Source organism: Nannospalax galili, unplaced genomic scaffold, assembly GCF_000622305.1.
Source record: "Nannospalax galili isolate Female #2095 unplaced genomic scaffold, S.galili_v1.0 scaffold18, whole genome shotgun sequence".
Classification (NCBI taxonomy): domain Eukaryota; kingdom Metazoa; phylum Chordata; class Mammalia; order Rodentia; family Spalacidae; genus Nannospalax; species Nannospalax galili.
Window position 1 is genome coordinate 2504391 of NW_008346548.1, and position 23409 is coordinate 2527799.

At 39.5% G+C, this 23409-nt stretch overlaps 1 protein-coding gene across 4 annotated transcripts in view; it reads right to left on the minus strand.

Annotated features, from left to right (window-relative positions):
- Positions 1–23409, minus strand: part of Lsamp (limbic system associated membrane protein) — a 688907-nt gene that overhangs the window by 40524 nt on the left and 624974 nt on the right. For all 4 annotated transcript variants that reach the window (XM_008842878.3, XM_008842877.2, XM_008842876.2 and 1 more), the window contains exon 4: positions 8350–8484. In XM_008842878.3, the coding sequence (XP_008841100.1) occupies positions 8350–8484 (135 nt within the window). The remainder of the gene's footprint in view (positions 1–8349; positions 8485–23409) is intronic.

Below are 23409 nucleotides of genomic sequence, written 5' to 3' on the forward strand. Positions count from 1 at the left end.
AGATAGGGCTTATTTGAGACCAATTGGTCATTACCCAAGATTTATCTGCATGACACACAGTAATTAAAAATACAAGACTGGTGGAACTAACCTTTTTGTGTGTTTAACATACATACTTTAAGGCCTATAATAATTTGGTCAGAGGTACATAAAGGACACTTTTTCTCCTTGCCCTCCTAGGTTTACTAGTTCCAGGGGACTATAAGCATCTCTCAAAAGGTCCTATAATGGTGGTGGGTCACCTGTCCTCTTGATCAAGGAGGCCAAATTACCCCACCAAATGGACTTGAACCAGTGTCCAGTCTATAAAGAGGAGGGTTAACACAGAGGAATCATTTCCTCCATGCTTCCAAGCAAAGCCAACCATGTTCGAGCAGGGCCTTTGACTTATCTTTACATAGGCAGAACTGGTAAAAGAAAGGAGCCAGGGGCTCCTCCCAAGCCCATGTGACCCCTGAGGAACAGATCCTCAAATGACCTTAAGAGTAAAAGTAAATCGGTTTATGTGGACCAACTCTATGGCCTTAAACACCCAAAGAGAACATATAACCAAATATTAAAATGGACCAATATGATTTCATAAGAGTCCATATGTATAGCTAAAGGCTGCATAACAAGCAACAATGCCAGACAAGCAATACCTTCTTTTGAGTTGTTGGCCAGGGTGGCCAAAGGGATTCCCAGATAGTAACCCAGCATAGAACTGGGAAATTGAACAGCACACTTCAATCTTACGCAAAGGAATATTGACAGCTGATTACCGTTAGATGAGGGACAGATGACCCTCCTAAAATAAAGACCTCTAGATAGGCTGACTAGATTCACCAGAAGGGCAAGTAGTGGGGAATGGCGGGAGGTGCCCACAACACAGCAGACAGTAGCAGGATATCAAAGTGTAAGGGCTCTAATGGGGGGAGGGAGGCTATGGGAGGGTGATACCTGGGAAGTGGGTCTATAAAAAAAATTCATCAAAGCATAAAAATTTGCTCCTTAATAATTAGTAAATGTGAAAAACATTACCATTGAAATCTACCTGTTGACTTTATATCCATGATCAGATGTCAAGGAGCTCAGAAAGAAACCAACTGTGACTAGTAATAATCAGATATATAGAGATTAGAAACACATGTGCATCTTAGTAGAAAGTAACCGACTCTGACTAGTAATACTCAGGTACATAGAGATTAGAGATGCATATGCAAACATCTAAGTGTTGGTAGCATTAAAAATGATATTGTTTTCTGTATGAAACAATATATTTTAAAATGAAATGCAGATGTTTCTTAAAGGTTAAAACCTCATTCAATTTTATGTCTTATGGGCTTTATACAGAGTTCAATATTGTATAACTGTATTAATTCAACTGTGAACCTAAAAATTTACAGTCAATTTTGAAAGAGATATATCTTAGCTCAGGAAATTGTTATTGAATATGTCAATGCTGTTGTAATGAAATGCTTCTTCTAAGTATATTTTTATTAAATAAATAATTTAAAAAATAAATGAATAAATAAATAAAATTAAACACAAACAAACAAAAATCTGTCATTAACCCATGTAAGGCAAAACACTTCCTAGCACTCTCACAACCACCTTTGGCATGCTCAGAACCTGTGGCCTCTTAAACTGCTATTACTGGGGCTGGAGAGATGGCTCAGCAGTTAAGAGAACTGGCTGCTCTTCCAGAGGACCCAGGTTTGGTTGCCAGCATCCACATGGTGGCTAACAAATGTCATAACTACAGTTCCAGGGGATCTAATTCCCTCTTTTGGCCTTTGCAGGCATTGTATTGCATGTGTGCATTTACACCCATACAGGCAAAACACTCATATACATAAAAATAAATAAATCAGAAAAAGAATTTTAAAAATGATGTTGCTGTGGTAGACACCCGAAGTCCTTCTTCCATATAATGAGCAATTCAGGCCCCAGATGTACAGCTTTTGAGATTGTTCCCTGCTCCGACTCTTTACTTCTATATAGCTATTTAGTGTGCCTATTAGTTTGTGATGCAGGCAGAAATGATTTTTTCTGACTTAAATATCTGGGAATACCCTGGACCTATTTGTCACATCCTTTCTCTCTTTGTCCTTTTTTCCTTTGTCTTTTCCTTTCCTGTTTATTTTAGAGATATGTGTCTCACTATGTTGCTCAGGCTATCTCTGAACTGAAGATCCTTCTGCTTCAGCAGAAGACCTGGGATTCTGGCATGCCATCGTACTGAGCTGCCCCCCCTTTGTCCTTTTGGAATTAGCTCCTGGCAGGGAGCTGAGGCCCCTGTTTTTCCAAGCTTCAAATCTGACCTGGGATCTCTTCTCCTGTTTGCATGAGGACAGGCTTCCTCAGCCCAGGGTATCCTGTAGGAGCAGGCAAATTGAACATGATAGCAACTTTACTATCTCTACTTACCTTGGCCTCTAACCATGGAAACATTTGTGTCTTTCAAACTATTATTTTTGGCTCCTGAGTGGGTGAGCAATAAGCTACTCATTTACTTACCAGAGGCTCCAGCAAAGGAAAGATGGATGGCCTGAGACCAGGGTTGAGCACTTTAAAGTGCACTGATTTTAGAAAAGGATAGCACTGATAAATTTCCAAGTCTAACCACTTGCTTCTCTCTTTCAAAAACTTAAAATAGGAAGTTCTTTTTAAAAAATTTTTTATTTATTATTTTTATTTTATGTGTATGCATGTATTGCCTGCATGTAGGTAAGTGCACCTGTGTCATGCAATGCCCGTGAAGGACAGAAGAGGCCATCGGATCCCCTGGAACTGGAGTTTCAGACAGTTGTTAGCTGCCATGTGGGTGCTGGGATTCAGACCCAGGTCTTCTGAAAGAACAATCAGTGTTCTTAACCACTGAGCCATCTCTCCAGCCCCAAGAAGTTCTTTTAATCAAAGTAAATTCATAGCTACTGATAAGAAGAGTGAATGAATGTTGTTCCTAATATTTGTCAAATGACATCATGGTGCAGGTCTTGCTCCATGGCTTGTGGGAATGAACATAAGGTGAAGCTCAGAAAGATTATTATGAATTACATTGCTGCATACCTAGTGTAGTTCAAAAACAGCTGTCCTTGCTTACAGTATGGTTATAATAAAAATGTGCCTTCCTAAAAATGCTGCTCAGAGAGATACGTTGTTATTCTTCACATGACTTTGGAAGAGCTTACAATTGTCAAATGACTTCCAGGTTTGTTACTTCAAAGTTCCACATCTTGAAAATAGCAATGAAGGTTTTTTTCTTTCATCACCAATTACAGGAGTCTTTCCATGATGATGATAAGGATAATGGTGGCATACAATAAAATCACATTGAATCACACTGAATCTTCCTAATATTGAGAATAATTGAACAGAAGCATAAGATTTAAATGAAAGCTATAATTTACAGGCATCATAGATACATGTTAGTGCTCTTTTAGACTTTGGGCACCTTGCTCTTTTCAGCCCTGCACCTACAGATAGAGATGATGAAAGCCTACATCACACAGAGATATAAACAAAATCGTACATATGACAGCACTTTCAACAGCTGAAGTGACTGCATTAATTGTTTTAAATTAATATCATGGATGGTGAGAAAGTTGTAGAGTTAGACCCGGGTTAGAATCAGTTTGCCACTCATGGTTTGTTTTATTTTTTTGAGCTTGTGTCAGAAAATGAGTATATTCCCTAAACTGTGTTTTTCTCCTTTCTACATGGAAGTGTCATTGACTATCTTCCAAGTTGCTGTGGTGTGAAAAGGCATCAGACGCACTAAGTACAAGCATTGCATGTTTAGGCTTGGGTAACATAATAAGATGGACAAAGTTGCCTTTTTAAAATTCAGTAGCCATGTACTAGCATTGCTAAGGTAAAATCTTAGACCTTATCCATGGCAAAGTAGCATACCTCCTTTCTGGGTAGACCAGGCCTGTTACACTCCCCATGTGGTTGGCCATTCGCAACATAATAATTATAGTGAGTGTATATGATATCTCTAAGATAGTTGTGGCACTCAGGGTCACGGTTCTTGTCTAAATCACAAAATTATTGTGGATAGTGTTAGTACTTTGAAAGTGTGCTAAATATTTTTCTCTGATGATCTCATAACAGATCTAAACAAAACAAAACAAAGCTGTAGAATATGTCTTTACTGAAAACCTTCCCAAATGTAAGAATAAAGGTTAGTGTGGAGACTGGAGCAGGATAGTCATGAAAACCTAGAGAATTCCACACTGAGATGCTGTTTTCCTAGAGTTTCCTCATTGTATGGTTTTTTAAATCAAAGTACTGAAGGTTTGGTCAAAATACACATCCAGCAGCTGGAGAGATGGCTCAGTTGTTAACGGCACTTGTTGATCTTCCAATGTTAGGCTCCTTGCACCCACATCAGGCTGCCTGTAGCTCCAGCTCCAGGTGGTATAATGCTCATTTTTTGGCCTCTGCAGGCAGGCAGGCATGCATGCACACACATATGCAAACACACACACACACACACACACACACACACACACACACACAAAGAGAGAGAAATAAAAATAGCAGAAGTCTTAAAAAATACACATCTATTATCTGTTATCTCCAAGCCTGCTTGTGTTATTCAGTAAGCTTTGCTTTCTCTAAGTCAACACATCATTATAAGCACTTTGGGAATGTCTCACCACTACCTGTAGAGGGTGCATTGGTTAGCTCCACACACAAAGTTGATTGAAAGAGAGAAAAAGAGAGGAGAGAGAAGTTGCAAAGAGTCACAATGTGAGACTTGCAGAGAGATGGCTGTGGGTAGGCAGAGGGTAGGAAAAGAAGCTTGTCAGCTGGGGAGGGAGGGAGAAATAGGAGAACTGAGAAAAAGTTTAAGGATTTTTCCAGGACTTGGAAATGAGTCCAATATAGAAAGAATCCAAATAAAACTAGCAGGCTGAAATTGTTGAACATTGTTGTGTGCTAGATATTACCTGAGGGACATTTTAATGCGCAGTGGGAGTGGGAATCGAAAGATTCTACTTAGAATCTGTAGTGAAAGGACACTATCTGTATGGCTGGCATCTAGAACAAATATGTGACTATATAAGGCACAGAAGCTCAAAAGTTTTGTTCATTTCATATGTTTTACTAAGTTGATTTAATAGTAAAGAATTTGAGCAAATTATTTAGCTTTCTATAGGTTCCAGGACCTCCTACCATTTAGAAAATAGATTTTGCATGTAAAATGGCAACATGCAATGCTATAGACCTACCACAGAGAAGGACTATCTAAAAGAAGTAAAAAAAAAAGAAGCTAGAGAATCTGGCTTGTGAGCTCCACAGGAGAAACTGAAGTGTCTCCTCCTCACTTTGCCAGCTTCTCGGTGTCCTGCAATAAACATCTGCTGGCAGCTGAATAAATGAATCAATGAATGGCAGTGGGAAAGTTATCAGAGCTAAGATGGCTTTTTCTAGTGGTACCCAGGGTATGTTCATTGCAATAGTCTCCCCCACCAGTCGTTGTTCTTGCCACCTTGATTCCCTGACCTAATCCTGAAGTTTCTGTTTTGAACAAGAGGACTCAGGTTGAACAAAAGAGAATTTTCTAGAAGGTTTAAATAAAGTGATAAAAGAGATCCTGGATATTTCTCTATAGGTGAGAACCTGTTTGTATAATTCAATCCTGGAGACCAACAATGCAGCTACCCTTAGGTACAATGACTTATTTGAACAGGAAATCTTGTATAATGAATGGCTTTACATAAATCTAGCTTATGATGTTTGGTTTTAAAAGGTGATTCCAGGGGCTGGAGAGATGGCTCAGTGGTTAAGAACACTGACTGTTCTTGCACAAGACCCAGGTTTGAATACCAGCACCCACATGGCAGCTAACAACTGTCCATAACTCCAGTTCCAGGGGATCCGACAGCCTCTTCTGTCCTCCGCTAGGCATTGCATGACAGGGGTGCACTTGTCTACATGCAGGAAGTACATGCATACTCATAAAATTAAAATACTAAAATATTTTTTTAAGTAAGGCAATTCCAGAGGAAATTGGTATTAAAATGCTTTTCCTGATTTGTAACAGCATCATTTGTAAAGTTTACGTTGAGTTTTCTCTTTATTCCTTCAGTTAACTCTTACTAACATTTTGATAGGGCCAGAAATGTTCTAGCTCCTTTTGGCTAGAATGTAGTGGATGGATTAAACTCATATCTATGCATGTAATTTGTTATAAGTTGCTTTTTGAGGATCTTCAGGTTCTGTCCATATTCAATGATTTACTCATCACTGCAAAAGCTCATATTTTCATAAAAAAATTTTCTCCTATTCTAAATTACACTTCAGGGACAGTGACGAAGGAGCAATGTCAGACTAATTGCGCCAATAATAATGGGGCCCAGGCAGCTCTAGCTTTGATCTTGGGAACCATCTGCAAACCAGACCACTTTGATGTTTCATACAATGGAAGCATAAATATTTTCTATTTACTTCATGATTGGACTTTCAGAAATCTAATTAAGTTGAAGGTCAATTAAAAGAAAATGAAATCTTGACTCCAAAAGTCAGGGAAGAGGTGGAGAATGATAGCATGGTTAGTGTACGTAAAAGAAGCTAACTAACCTCATTATAAACTTATACAAACATCCAGAAAAATTGCCTTTCATGTGGAAAAGGACCTAAAGCATTTTATAACATTGAGATCATTAATACATCTTTGAAACATACCCACTACTGCAAAAGAATAGTAATACTGGCATTTCGAAACTCTATTATTAAAAGTTTGGAGACAGCTAAGGATAAAAGCACTCCACAACTCATCCAATGCAGCTCCTTTTTGGGGAGGGGGGATGAGGACCATAAATGTGTACAGCAGAGCCATGTCTATCAGTTTCCTCTTGGTACACTGTGAAGATTTTACTGTGTTTCAGAAAGCTGAATGATGGGATGGAGCTGGTCCCCAGGAACAGGGCATCCCAGCATGGGCTGGGCCACCTTGAGTAAGATTTCATCTCTCCAAACCTCAGTTTCCAAATTTCTAAAGTAAGACTATCCATGCCTATCTCCTTGGATTATGGTGAGGATTAAATAGCAAGTGTCAATCTCCAATAAGAAACTGCATGTAGGAGTATAAAGAGCTGAAATTCCTCTTCTTCCTAAGTAACCATGGGCTTTAGAATCAAGTAGCCTTGAGACTGAACCACTTTTCTTACATTTGCTTTCTGTATTGCTAGACAATTCCCTATCCCCAGGCTTTAGTTTCCCAAATTTTAAAATGCCATCAAATATTTTTACCTTGGCAGGGTTGTTAGAATAGAGAACATTTACACAGAATCTGGTACATAGCCGACAGCATAGAGGACATCACACTGCCAAATGCAGCTCATCACAGTTTAAAGCATACTTCCAAATGTGGCATAAGGTATGTGTGTGTGTGGGGGGGCTATGTGTGTACATTTTGTGTGCATGGATGGGTATAGTGTGTGTGTAGGGTAAGTGTGTGTGATGGTATATGTATACATAGAAAGAAAGACCTGTCAGGACAACTCTCCTGTCACTAGCCACAATTGTGTGATGTGGAAACTTGAATTTGAATGCTATAGAAAGACATTCCTAATTGAGTAAAATAAACAAATTCTCTATTCCTTTGCTGGGTGACATACATCTTATAGATCTTCCCTCCCTCCCTCTGTCCCTCCATCCCTCCATCCCTCCCTTCTTCCTTCCCTCTCTCCCTCTCTCCTTCTCTCCCCATTTTGAACTACATCTAACGATCCTTTCATCTGACAAGTTCGAAGTATGCCCACTTACCTATGCATCTTACTGAAATCTTCATTTCTAATGCCCAGACTTTAGGATAAGTAGGTAATGAAAATTAACTTACCAGGCATCCCCGTTAGCCATCAGGGACATATAGTATCTGACCAAAGTGGCTTGAATTTGTTCCCAAGGCCAATTAGTTAAATAGCAGAGGATTAAATATAATCTTGGGGATATTCTTTTCTGATAAACAATGCATTAAGATAAAAATTCTGGCTATACTAGATATGAATTGTTGCTTTTCCCAAAGTAATATGACCTTGGTGTTCCCAAAGGCTACAACACTGACTTCCAGAAATACAAGTGGTGTCTGACCATGTTTTCTTAATTCTGCAGTCTGAGTAAAAGACAGAGGCTACTGTTAAATGTATTACAGGTTATATTTAGAGTTGGTGGAGTTGATTTATCAAATTCAAAGGCCAAGTCTTGCCCTTGGATGTGTCCAATGTATAAATGTGCATCCCTGACCAGAAGAACATCTGCTTGAAATGCTATGAGCTTTTGCTAATGGGATCTGCAGGGCCCGCCGGAGGTGGGGGTGTGCCCTGGGCACATAGCACCTGCTGCTGTTCTACTCACAGTTCACAGTGACCTTGACTTGTTTGACATCCGCTGAGGAGACCTCGTTGGCAGCTTTGCACTCGTATTTGCCTGACTGCTCCCTGGTGATGCCAAGGATCTCCAGATACTCCTCTTCTCCTTCAAATTCTCTTCCTGAAAAACAGAAGTTTGAATGATTGCTTTTTTTTTAAGTCTAAAATATACAGCAGATTGCCTCGTTTTTTTAAAAAAGGCAATAAATCTACATGGCTTTCATTAATTTGACAATCTGCTTTGTCTGAGGTCGGATTCTACAGAAGTAGAATTCCAAGACAAAATTTCTTGTGAAAGCGATTAAGAAGGAAATAGTCTCAGGAAAACCTGGTAGAGGACTGGAAAAATGAGCACTAGAAGATAAAGAAGTCAGCAAGGTTACAATGTCTGGTTAAATCCTCCAGAAAGCAGTGCTAGCTCAGTCCTTCAGGGAGCTCCGGGACAGCACACATCCCACTTCAAAGCTGTCCCACTTCAAATTTGTCCTGATATCGAGGCAAGAAGCTAAAGTGTCTATGCATTCATTTCTGCCAGTCATTGGTCAAATGTTTGGAGTAAAGTAGGGATGGAGGGAATGTTATGCGCAGAAAGCTTAAACAATCTGAGGATGTGGATAAAGAACTGTCGTCATCCTTTACACTTCTGCAACTAAAGTGGCTATTAAAATAAGTGACTTTCATTTGAGAAACACCACACTACCTATTATGTGGATTTTTTTTTATAAAAACCTTGTACTGAGGCTGAAAAGATGACTCAGCAGTTAAGAGTGTTTGTTGCTCTTTCAAAGGGCCTCAGTTTGATTAACAGTGCCCATATCAGGCATATAACATCCACCTGGAACTCCAGTGCCAAGACATCCAATGCCCTAAGCACCCACACACATGTGGCATGGACTCATGTGCACACACACACACACACACACATACACACACACACAAAAGTAAATCTTTTAAAATCCTGTGCTAATGCTTGCTTTTCAGTTTCACTTTTTTGTTCCATGTTATTATTCAGCCTTTCAGACCATAGTTAGATACATCATAATGTGATTCTACTGATGCTGTGTTTTTTGATAGACTGAGTTTCCAGGCTTGTGGATAGTGAGCTCATCATTGGCTTAACAGTTGGAATTAGGGATGAGGAGGCCCCATTTTGGAAAGTTCTACAAAGTTGGATGTATCTGTTTTCATAAAGAAATTAACATAGAAAATCCTTTAAACTCCTCACATGTGGAGTCTGAGTAAATGAACTTCTTTCTGAAGTGACTGAGAGAAAGAAGGGAAGCATGTGAGGGAACAGAAAAGGTGCAGCGCCAGGCTGGGCAGTAGGAAGCACTTAGCCAGAGCCTGGACAGAAAGGCCTATGGACTTTAATTAAATCATATGTCCCTTGCTACCAAAGTTCACAACTCCATTGCCTGTTGAGTTTGGAGAGAGCACCTGGGAAGGGTTTGAGGAAAACAGTCTTGGCCCCATGATGGAATCTTGCTCCTGCTCCTGCTACACTAATCTGTACCAATTAATGGCTCTGCTCAAATACCACAAGCTGTTCCTTTTCTGGAAATCCCCTAATGACCAAATCAACATAAGATCCAGCCAGCATGGACATGAATTTATTGTCTCTATATGTCAGCCAAGTGAGCTAACTAGACTCCCAAGAGAACGTAGAGCCTCTTTGATAACATTCTATAATACAACTGTCAATACTTGAAGCTTCAACTCTTTTGTCAGTTGTCAGGATTACTAACTTTAAGGAAATCAGTGTAAACAACAAATAGGCAATAATAATATAAAATCTTTTGGTTCAGACATCATGTACATTATCTAGCACATTTCTTCTGAAAGTCTTGCTATAAAATATATTGCCGAACACTATTTTGAAGTGGTTCATTTTCCCTTATGTTTCCCCTTCCTCATATTCAAGGATGTAGTTAGATATAATTTTACATTACAGATGTAGAATATAGTACAGAAGAAAATATAAATCCCAGAAAGGGTAAGGAGTCATTCTGTTGCGTTGACTGGACATGGAGAATCTTCTGTGTACACCTGCATGTATGGATATGCCATGTATTCTGGGCCAAGGGTCTTCTAGCTGAACTTAAATACCATGACTAATAAGGGCAGTTCTGACAGTTCAAGTTAAAAAGCCTGGCAAGCAGACGTTGAAAAGACAGAAAGACAGCTTTATTGATTTTGAGAGTAATGCTAGATTTTTACAAGAAGGGTTCACGATAGAGTTCTAAGATTACTCCCCTGCCCTCTTTCACACCCACAAACCTTATGCCCAAGTGAGTGTGGAATTTTTATTAGAAGGAAAGAACAGGTCTAGTCTGAGAGATGGTTGGAACACTGAATTCCTTTAAATACCCACTAAATATCTAGAAATGGTGGGTCATGGATCTCTATCCTCACATTTTAATTTCTTAACAAAGTTGCAGGAGAAAGATAATTTTAGCAGCATTCACTCGGGCCCTGGTAGTCTTGGAAGGCAGAACCTCTGAGGGTAAGTATTCAGATGAATGAGAGAAAATAAAGCAATATTTATTGTATTTGGGACTTGGGATTCTTACATGCTGATACGTATATTAATTAATTTCATTTTTTTTCTGATAAACAACCAACTAAACAGATTCCCATCAGATAAACTTTCAATCTCCATCTCTAGAAAGAATTTTCCCCATACTACCTGAGGATGAAAGGCAAGTTTTCTCTTACATGATATTCACAGGAGTCAGAGGTCCTTTTTCCTTCTCCCGTAATAGCTCATCAGTCCAGTGGCTGCCTCTATTTTCAGAATACAACATCTCACTACAGTTTCACTACACTGGAGGAGTCTTGTGTGCAAATTAAATTCCAGTAAAAGAAACTGGATGATTTCCCTTCATCCATCCAGCCTGATAGATATTTAAAATATTGGATACGGCCTCTTTGTGCTCCCTATCATTTTCCCTTGTATTTTCACCTGGATGTTCTAGTAGAATTTCAAGCATTCCCTGGGGTTCTTGACATTATGCTCTGCTCCAGCACACAGGAGACTTGCCTGTAAGGTATTATACCTTCTGCTTCATCAAAGAACTTCTCGTTAGTTCAACATAATGAAGAAGGAAGAAGAAGCTCTCCTGTTACTAGAAAGCCAGAGTTCCAGAATGTATGCTCTTGGGGGTGTGTCTTAGTTATAGGATCCCCATGAACTTGCACAGATTAGGAACTTGGTAAATGTTTATTGAGTTAGCTTGCTATAGACTGAGTATTTGTGCCATCCCACAATTTATATGTTGAAACTTAATCTACAGTGGGATTCAGTTTGGAGGTAGGGCCTTAGGGAGGTGATTAGAGCATAAGAATAAACCCCTTGTGAGTGATATTAGGAAGAGAGCCCAGCTCCTTTGCCCTTTGTATCATATGAGGACATAATAGAAAGATGATTTTCTATGAACCAATAAGTGAGCCCTCACCAGAAAATATCTTTGCAGGCGCTTTGATCCTAGGCTGCTTAACTTTCAGAACTGTGAGAAATAAGTTCCTGATGTTTATAAGCCACCTATGGTGTTTCCATTATAGCAGCCTGAATGGACTAAAGCACAACTGAACTGAATTAAGAAACACAGGCAGGTACTAGAGGCAGTTACAAAAATCATATAGCTCAAGAGAATGGATCCAAGTATGGAAGCCATCATAAAAATCCATTCCTTTTTAATGATCCTAATTCAGTACCGTTTTGTTGGGGAAGCAAGTGTGCAGGGTTCTCCGCTGCTAAAGGCTGGACAGAGGCAAAGCTGGCAATGTCCTGAGGATGTAAGTGCTGCGCAGAGTCATTGCGTCAGAAGCTGGCTGAGCCCCAGCAGATCCAGGCCTGACAGGAAGCTGTTCCTTTCATCTGAGCAATGGCAGTTCCTTGTTTAAAGCAGGTAGTAAACCACATGAACTGTGAGCCAGAAAATTCTAAAGTGCATTCAGATGCTCCTGCTCTTTTCCTCCTGCTCAATGTGTGTTTCCCCATGGAGGCTTGGGCTTTCTCGCCAGTCACTCTGACTAGCTGCTAACCACTCAAGGATTCCATCACCATTTCCTGTCCTCTTGAAAACTTAAGAAACTTCCCAGGCCAGAAAGCTGAAACATAACCTGTCATTTAAGTTACCTGGAGGATTTGCCTTATGGCTATAACCTAGACCTTTATCTTATTCCAATCTGTTATTTTTTTTTGTATAAATATTTACTTGAAATGTAAACTTCAATATTTTTGTATTTTAAACATATCCAGCAATTTCCCAAAGGTTGATCACTTTGATGAGTGTTATATTTATTCTGGGACCTGGTGTTTAGTTTAAAACTCCCTTTGCTTATGTCTGTGTCTTCTGATAATAGTTTAGTAATAAGGCCAAATAGCCCCTTGTGTTCCTCACTGTCTGTGCCTTTCAAACTTTTGTGTTCAATTAGCATGTTCTCCTGTAGTCATTCAAGTTTAGCTTACTCAAGTTGTACGTTATTAATTCCTTTACTTTCTCTCTTCTCATAGAGAAAGAGAGAGGGAGAGAGAGAGAGAGAGAGAGAGAGAGAGAGAGAGAGAGAGAGAGAGAGAGAAAGAGCTATTCATTCACATATAAGCTTCCACTTTTAAGTTTTAGGAAAAACTATGTAAATTCACTTACCCTCTGTTATTTGTGCAGTAAACACAGTAGGCTATTCTTAAATTTTCTTAAGATATGACAATATATATTCAAACAATTTTTAAAAGTCTCCTACCTTAATAATCATTATGGGATCTATAATTCTTTGGCTTCATCTGAGATTCAAGAATTACAATATACAAAACCTGATAAATTTGAATGTGTCATGGATTTAAAAATGCAGAGTTCTGAAGACTCTTGTTTGGAAACAGACAAATCATTTCTTTCAGTGTTCTGAGATGGGTCTTGTAGCATCTTAGCAGATGAATCTTTTGCTAAGGGGAAAATGTGTTTGAAATGGCACTCCCTTCACTTACCTAAATTTGAATATTTACATATAAGTGGTTATAAACACATTAGCTATAAGTGGAAGCGCATACACAGTTCAGTGAAAAGCAAAGAAATGAAATTTGTCTTGCAGGGTAGGTGTGTGTGTGCATGCGTGTGTGTGTGTATTTTATAAGTCTGTGTTTGGAGATGAGAGTAAAGACTGGGAGTAGAAGCTGGCTATGAACTCGAACTTATAAAAGAAAGGAAAAAGGATCTCAAATCAGTGATGCCATTTGAAGTTTCCTGGGTGAACTTCAAATGCTGTAACAAGTATCTGTTCCTACAGTCTATTTTGTGTTTTCTTTTTTTTTAAGTTCTAAGGATGTGCTCACCTATTCCTAGTTTTGTTCTTTCCCCTACTTTTGTACACAGCAAGTCCCACACACAAAAACGCTAAGAAAAGGAAGAGCGAAGGAAAACCACGAATCTAGAAAGGATGCTGCACTAGGGTTTTGCTTACATTGCCAGCCATGTTTCTTTCCCTGTCCTTTGAAGTTTTTGTTTCTCAGCTTCATACTCCACTGTGAGACCCTTTGGTATTTGACTATGTTGTGGTACTAAGGTGCAAACTACTGTTCATCCACGCTGTTCGGCATGGAAAGGGAGTGATAAGCGGCTGAAAGAAGCAACTGTCACAAGAGAATAAGGAACAGTGCAAGGTATTGAAGGGAGTGAAGGGAAAACAGCAACTGCATAGAAGTGATACAATGATGTTTTAAGCAAGTGCTAGAGGAATGAAGATGAAAGGAAGAGTAAAGAAGGGAGAGTTCTCTGGAGAAAGGTATTTGACTATTAAGACATTTGAATTGCATAGGCAGGAAGGGGTAGGCTACTCTCATACAGTAATGTTCTATACTTGAGCAGTAAAAACATCAGGGTGCAGAGTGTGCAAATTGGTCTTATGCCTTCTGTTGTCCCCAAGGGTGTAGTCAGCATCCAGAGACCAGTGACAAGCACAATGCCAGGGAGGTGTCACAATTTGCTTTGATTCAATGAATGAACATGGGTCAAATAAGAACACCCTAGCATTATTTTTCCTGGAGTCCGAAGAGATCAAATTCATTTCAATTTGCATTTTTGCTTTCACATACAATATCAGCTAGTTGACACAGTGTAAGCTCAGCATCCCACCTGGAGCCATCATCCATCCATCCTCTGCAGTCCTGAATCTTCACATTCTTTACTGTACTCAGACTAAACCATGACTCCATATTTGGTATCAGAATGCAATCAAGATCACCCATATATAGCTGTCTGTGGAAACTGCATCGAGAACTGCTACAGCTATATTTTATACTCCACATGGTGCCTTGTGCAATGTAGGAACCACAACTTACAGTGCCCTTTTTTGTACTGTACAGTATTAGAATCTACCGAAAGTTTAAGAAATAGTGCAGAGTTGAGGCAAGACTTGAAGGCAGACATTGAGGTCCAGAAGTCCTTCCACAAAGGCTGCAAAATTAGCATATGGACAATAACCTGTTGGCAATCAGGAAGGTTGTAAAAACCTCAAGCTGAGGATCAAGCTGGCTGGAGCCCCTGGCAGAGATACAGAGGCATTCTAGAGGGCCTGAAGGTGACCTGTGAATCATTATAACACTGAAATGCATACTGTGGATGAAGATTAAGATGCTAATAGGACATGATGAATCAAGCTGTATGCATAACTACATGTAACAGACTCAACATGTGTAAGAAAGCCAAAACTAGGCAAATAAACCCCAAAGTTCATGCTATGTGACATAGAAGGCCCACTCTTTTGCAGCGGGTGCTGGGGAGCTTCTAAACCCTTTCCTTTGCTAGGGCTCCCTTCTCCCTTTGAACTATATTCTGTCCTAATAATGTCTTTCACTTTGTTTGTTATTATCCATTAGTCTCTGTCAAATTCCTTGATTGGGAAACCCTCCAAAGATGCTTACTGAACCTAGATATCAGAATGACTACTGAATGAGCCAGTACTAAATACTTGTAGACAATGTACAAAAACATTGAGTAGTAATATTCAAGGTATCTCAATTCGTGGTATCTTTAACAGTACTTACAGATGTGGAAAACAGGTTTACATTGGGCAAGAAACTTGACCAACTGTATAATGAAAGAGAGAACTAATGTTTAAACCAGGTCTGTGGACTTTTGAATACATGATTATAACTAAGCACACCTTCTTTATCATTAACGTTCTGTCATTTAACATTGCTGGGAGAAGCTAGAGTTTGCTTAATTCCCAGTTTTCTGAATATAACCTATTTATTTCTTCTGGCTGTAAGTGGGAGGTTGAGAACGGGATTTTGGGAACTTTGAAGCAATGTAATACAGTTACAGACAAATAGGTAAACAGGCAGCCTTCATCTTTTATGAAGTTTCTATACATCACTTAGCCTTTTTACTGAAAGAATCAAATAAAATAACCAAGTAAAACAATGGTATTTGACTGGCCTCACTTGACTTTAGAAACTCTTCCATTGGTATTATAAAGCATTGTGCATCACAGAAGCCATATGCAGTGACTTACCACAGTGGTTGGGAAAGAATTTCTAGGAGAAAAGAGCCTTCAGGAAGTCAAGAGACAAATTGGGAGAATCAGAGCTGGCAAATGTAAAAGGTAGACCTCTACCTATCTAGCCTCAAGCGCAGGTCCTCATGCAGCAGAAATGAGGGTCCTGGTGGGAAGAACAGCACGCATTCTGATTTGCTTCATTGGGAACCTGTGTCGGATCACTGAATCCCTGGACCCACAGTGTTCCCTTCTTCTTTCTTCTCCTCTCTTTCTCTCCTATCTTCTTCCTTCTCTCCCTCCTTCTCTCCTTTCCCTCTTTTTTTTTATTCTGGGGGAAACATGGTTTATAAGTAGGGAATCTCATGAAAATTCCATTTATTTGAAGTTCTTTTCATAGCAACATTCTTTTTTTGCGTGTTTATGTGTGTTTATATGTGTATATATGTGTGTTTGTGTGTGTACATGTGCACATGCATGTGGTACATGAACACGTGTGTGTGTGTGCACATGTGTTTGTTGTGTAAGCCTGAGGTTGATGTCAGGTGTCTTTCTCAATCACTCTCCATTTTCTATAACTAAGCAGGGCCTCCAACTTGAACTCAGAACATTGATTCACCTAGTTAGTCAACTTGCTCTGGGATGCCTTGTCTCACCTTTGCTTCCTGAGTGCTGGGATTACAGGCTGGCCACCACATCCCCATGACATTTACATGCTGAGGATATGACTTCTAGTCTTCATACTTGTGGGTCAAGCAAAGTATCCCTGAGCCCTCTCCCCAGCTCCATAACCTCATTTTTTCTTGATGTCAGTTTATTAGCACTGTGATAAACCGTCCTCAACCATTGTTGAGTTGATAGAGGCTGCTTGGAGTACCATACTGAGACTAGATCTTGCCTGTGAGGGTAGGAAATGAGAATGTGGACCACATACTTGGCCCTCACCTGCTGTGGCATTTACTGGAGCTCATTGGCATCTTCTCAAGTGTGAAGAAATATGTTCTAAATATAGTAAGTTGGTTGGAAGCTAATTACCTCCTGGTTGCAAATGTAGTTGATATCATTTGGGAAATTAAGAAGAAATGCTTATTGTGGAGTGAGATAATGATTTCTGTTGTTGGTGTGCTTGGTATCACCTGGTGTCAGGTTTTCTTGAAACATCCTGTGGAGCAGCATCTGTAGGTACTTGAAAATCTGAGGTTGATGAGAGATTCTGGATGAATGTGGATCTAAACATTTAATATATATACCAGTGGCAACTGAAATCACTGGAATAGGAGTGGTATAGCATTCATGTGACAGGTCAGAGCGGTGGTTTGAATAGGGTTTAAGTGTGACCTCCAAAGATTCGTGTGTTAGAAGCTTGGTCTCCAGTGTGCTGATAATTGAGAGGTGATGTAACTTTTAAGATATGTATGTGGTTTACGTCTGGCATCGTGGCACATGCCTTTAGTCTCAGCACTTGGAAGGCAGAAGCAGGTGGATCTCTGAGAAATCAATGCCATCCTGGTCTACATAGTGAGTTCCAACCAGCTGGGACTACAGGGAGACTCTGTCTCAAAAACAAAGAGAATAAGACAACAACCAAAAAGATAATGTGGGTTAGTGGGAAATAATGGTGTCATTGGTGCACTGTCCGTGGAATAGATTTATGGATTTCTTATAGGATCCTGGTTAGTTTTCAACTTCCCCTTATCTCCCCTTTCTCTCTGTCATCATATGATCTTTTCCCTTTGGCACGTGTTTCCCCATGATGCCATCTACAATGGTCTGATATAATCAGAGAGCCCTCACTAGAAGTGCTGCTTGGACTTTGGTTTCCAGAACTGTGTGCTAAATAAACCTCCTTTTTTTTATACATAGTCAGCCTTAGGGATTTTGTTGTAACAAGGGAAATGGAGTGATGCAAACATTATGTTATAAAGTAATTTCACTGTCCTGTCACCCCAAGGATTAGGAGTAGAAGAAGCAAATATGTAAAAATGAATAAAAAGGAAGAAAAGATACTCAGAAGAATCCTTTGAGAATAAAATAGAAGTAAGAATTCCTGCAGATGTTGATTGTTTGCTAGATTACTTCCTAATAGGGGAGGTGAGGTGAAGATTTGAATTGCTGGACAGAGGCAGCGCCACCAAAATCTTTTACCATTGTCATCAAAACTGCAGGGGTAATAGCCAACCTGTTATTAGCGATTCTGCCATGGCTGAGGATTAAATATCAAGAGAGATGAGAGCAGCGGTTGCTGTTTTCAAGAGTAACATAAATCAATTGGCATTTTGTAAGTGAGTGTGTTAAACTCAGCAGGGCAACTGCACTGTGTGAGCACCACTAGGCAGAGTTCTGCAGCTGCCAGAGAAGCTTTTGAAATGTAATTAAAGCAAAGCAAAACATGGCCATCCTACTGGCTCTTCCACTTCTTACCAGTCCTGATGCTGTAATCTCTTTATTTGGGCTCACCCCCAAATCCCAGTCTCTTTTTGTTTTTGTTTTGGATAGGATCAGTGTTGAATGAGCGATTTAATTTAGAGCACAATTCTTGCTTAATGTCAGTACATAAGTAAAGAAAAGTAGAGCTGAGTGTGGGGAGAAGAGCAGAAAGGACAGTGGTTTAAGCATGAAATAAATTGATGTGATATTTCCATTTAACATAAAGCGGGCAGTCTTTGGTAAGCAGCGAAGGGGTGAATGTAACTATAGTAAGTGGTCTGGCAACTGGCTTCTTCATCTTATACCAAAATGCATGCGCTGGGAATTGCCCTAACAACATTCATTTTGTGAGGCAGGCCTCTGAGTCCCAGCATCCTTCAATCTTGGCCAGGAATTTTTAAACTTTCTATGAAGCAGGTGGATCATAGTCTGGGAGAGGACACAGCTGTGACTCAGGAGCACACCTCCAGGCAAAGAGGAGAGCTCTTGCCTGCTCTTGAAAGCAGTTGATCTCCCAGGCTGGGCCCAGGAAGCTCATGGGAGGCTATGAGGCCATTGGGCCAAAGCCTAATAGGAAAACAGGAGCGATTTGTCTTCACTGCTATTTACGTTTCAAGTGCTCGACAGGCTGTCAGTGTAAGTGAGGGTCGCTAAATTTACTGCCTTTCAGATTACTGCTCCAGTCTCTGACTTGACAAGTCACTTCATTTAAAAAGCATAGCGTGAGGATGTTTCCTCTCCTTCTTCTTAAATAAAAACAAAAGGAGAAGGAAAGGCCACCAGAGGTTTCGATGGCTGAAATGAAGGAAGTGTAGAAGTGACACATGGAAATTGGAAGAAGGTGGCTGCCCTTACAAGCTGCTCTAATTAAATTGGCAAGCCTGAGAGTTGAGCCAAGGTTCTGAGTCATACTCATCTGCGGACTGGGTGATGTTTTATTGATGGAGAGGGAGATGAGCATCTTTGTACCTGTTGGATTTTCACGCATAAAAGGTATTATAAATAATGGGATACAAATAAAGATCAAGACTGCTGCTTTTATACTTCACTTCTTTGCCTATAATTTGTTTTCTAAGGCTTTTAAGATCAGGAGAAAATGACTATAGGGAAAAAGAAGAAATTAGTTCTCTGATCTTCCTAAAACAAGGGACTCTAGATAGGCTGACTAGACTCAGCAGATGGCCTAGCATTGGGGAATGGCTGGGGACACTGACAACACAGTGGACAGTAACAGGGATGACAGAGTATATGGGCTTCAGTTGGGGGGGACGGACTATGGGAGGGTGCCATTTGGGATGCAGGTACAAAGATGAATAAGATTGTTTGGGATGCTCTGTATGAAATACACACACACATACACACACACAAATCAATTTAAAAAAAAGAAGAAATAAGCTCTCTAGTGGGTAAAGGGGATAGAGATGGGCTATCTTGGAATGGTAAGATTAACAATTCAAACAAAAATGCCAAATATGGAAATAAGTTTAACAATGCAAAATACAAATCTTCAGTATAAAAGACTCCAATATTTAAAAATGGATTTGTGGGGCTGGAGAGATGGCTTAGTGGTTAAAAGGATTGACTGCTCTTACAGAGGACCAGGGGTTTGATACCCAGCATCCACATGGAGGCTAAACAACCATTCATAGCTCCAGTTTCAGGGGACCCAATGCCCTCTTCTGATCTCCATGGGCATTGCATGACACAGGTGCACTTACATACATGCAGGGAATACACATACATAAAATAAAAGTAATACAAATATTAAAAAACAAAATGGATTATCAAGTTGTTTGTGATTGCAATAGATAAATTTCTAACATGAACAATCATTGGTAAATGTCTGTTACTACTATGTGCCAGCCAATAATTTAATCAGAAAGTATAAGAAAGATACTGTCTCTCACTCTTCTGGAACTTGCATTCTCATTTGGGTAAACCAAACAGCTCTGGAAGGCATTGACTAATGAGGTGACTCATGGTTGTAATTCCAGCACTTGGGGAGCTGAGGTAGGAGGATCACCACATGTTTGAGCACAGCCTAGGTTAGTTAGTGAATTGGAAAGCCTGGGCTAAAGGCTGAGGCCCTGTCTCAAAATCAAAGCCAACACACACATGCACGCGCACGCACACACACACACACACACACACACACACACACACACACACAAACCAAAAAACAAAAACCAAAAAACCCAAAAAACACAAATAAAATGATATAAAATAAAGGAAATGATGCCAGGCAAACCACATTTAGATGAGTCAGAAGTCACAAAATTAAAAATTAAACTGTAAGTGCATTAAAAGCAATGGTTTAATGATATTAAAGAAGATAATGCCTTTCTAAGTAAGGCATGAAGTAAAAAGCCGTAAAAGACTACATAAAATGTACAAATTTCTCCATAGTGTAAAATATACAAATGACAAATTTGTCAAAAATATACAAATGACAGGATGAACAAATGGTAGATGTGACATGACAAGATTGTATTTCTTACAGAATTGAAGTTTCAAAGCCAAAAGGATGGACTGACCATTTTCAGAACAGTCTGGCCACATCTACTCCAGCTGCAGGTATACACATGACCAGGAAATTCCACAGCTGGGTAGTGATGTTCAGAACAGCAGAAGCATCCACATTATGAGTTGACCATACCTGGTTTACACCCAGTTAATGGAACAACATACAACACCAATGATGGCTACAAGGGGTAGCAGTAATAAATTCCAAAGTATCATGTTGTGTGAAAGACAAAAAACAGTTTGAGGCTATTGTATGAAGATTATAGATTTTCATGAGCAATTTACATTTTCTAAGGGAGACTTATAGTTGAAAAAGCCACAAAGCAAAGCAAGGAAAGCATCTTCACAAAGTACTGTTGCCATACTAGTATTAAGTTCTTACTATGTGTTGCTGTTCACACATATTAGTTTATCTATAATTAATTCATGTAATATGTAATGTTATGGTATCTAGTTATAAAATGATAGACTCATTATATGTGAATGATTTCTCAATAGTGTTATAAACATCTTTACTTATGGACCAGAGGATTATTATTGCCAGAAGGGTATGGCTAGAGAATTTCCCCTCTTCTTATGTTTCCCTATAGTGTTTACAGTTTGACATAGATTATACATTACTTTTATAAAAAAAAGCACTTGAAAAATGGGAATTGGCTTAATAATTCCAGTATGAGGAAAGAATTCTCACCCATGTGACTATATCCTAAGGGCAAGTTCCTCTTAATGAAAAACAAGATCTCAGAAATTTTTTATTTCTGGCATAAGGGAAGAAAAATTAAAAGGGAAATAAGACAGAAATTCCAATGACAGGAAAACAAATCAGTATTTTATGAAATCAGATCAATTTCCCCATTAAGCGGACAGTGAGGGGTTTTAGTATGTACCATGTACATGTGTATAGCCTCTTCCAACCTACATCATTCATTGTCCACTTATAGTTATTAAGGAACTGCTGCTGCAGGCCCTACACACCCAGCTCCAAGCAGTGGGACTGGAGCCTGGATGGATGCTCTGCCTCCACTCTTCAAGGGGTCTGGACTTGAGGTGGCAGTGCTTGTATGCACCCTCACATGAACCCTCCACCTGCTGTCTACCTTGTGGCGCCATTGTGCATGATTCTTGTCATTGATATTCAGATTGCATTTGTTTCCTCAGGAAGGGTTGAAGCCAGGCTAAACCATGAACTTCACCCTTCATCTGGCTGCTAGGGTCACCATCACCTCTAAGATGTTCGGATTCTATTGACTTTTTTTCTAACATTGGCTGGTAGCTGATTAGCTTTCACGATGTTCCTTTCACAAGAAATCTCTGTGTCCTGCTATTGTGATACCCCTTTCCATCTGAATACTTTGAGGAAGATCCCAACCTGAGTCTCCTTAATGATCTGAACTATGAGTCTTTCAGGAAATGGAAGATGTGAGCTGGAGGCAGAAATAATTCACTCTTGGCTCTAGTTCATTTTTATTTTATATTCATTACCTCAGCCTTAGTAAAACTCAGTGTATCTGCCTATCTTGTTGGAAACTTGTGAAGTTCCCTAGTGGTTTAGCACCTGCCCCCTCAGCAGGGTGCTAACAGGAAGGAATCACTAAATTGTTTCTTCAAACATATATAGTTAAAGGAGTCTATATGGAAAGCTTCCATGAATGGAGAAAGCAGGTGATAAGCAATGCCTACTATGGGAAAAATACTAGTCTCAGGGTTTTTCCCTAATTATATGGCATAAAAATTTGGATCTTAACCAAGCACCTAAATGTACTCATTTATTTATATTAGGGGAAAATGGTGGTGTGTGACTTCTCAGTCCTGTGCTGAAACCGTTTCATCTCACTCTGGGTAACTGACCAGTCTGAAAGTTTGCAGCTTCATCTTGTATCCCATCCTCATCACGGAGGACCTCACTGCATCCACACAAGATAACTGTCCAGAATTTCCATCACTAATGGCTTTCAACCTAGAACCTGCCATATGCTTGTTTAAGGCACTTGATAATTTGAAGACCTATCTCCTCAGATGCCACTATGCATTTATTTAAGAGTCTCTGGATTTTATCCAAGGATTGCATATTTAGAATGCAAGCCATTTGGACCATAATTATTTCAGCACTTCCTAGAAATGGCTTCACTGAAGTCAGACCGTAGCTTTTCTATAAAAAACTATGAAAAACATTACTCTTATGAACACATTTTCTACGCATTTCATAAATGTCAGTCAAATACATTATCTAGTGCCTTAAAAAAGTACCTTTTATTAAAAGGCTCTATGCATTGATGTTTCCAGAAAGAAAAAGACTCTTCAGATGGTGTTTTAAGTCTCATTACTTTCAAAATAATAATTAAAAACTGTATGAATAACTGTATATATTTTTTTCTTTTGATTTCACTTTAGAAAATTATGGAAACATGTGGCCCAGATTGCAAGCATACTGTCAGGTTATCTCAGGTCCCTGTGAGCATATTTTCCTGTGTTTTCCAAAGTGTGATCCATGAATCACCTACATGGGAATGACATTGGTAGCTGCTTATACATGGAGATCACCAGGTTCTTCACAGACATGCCTAATCAGTCTCCATAGGGGAAGCCCTCGAATCTATGGAATTGT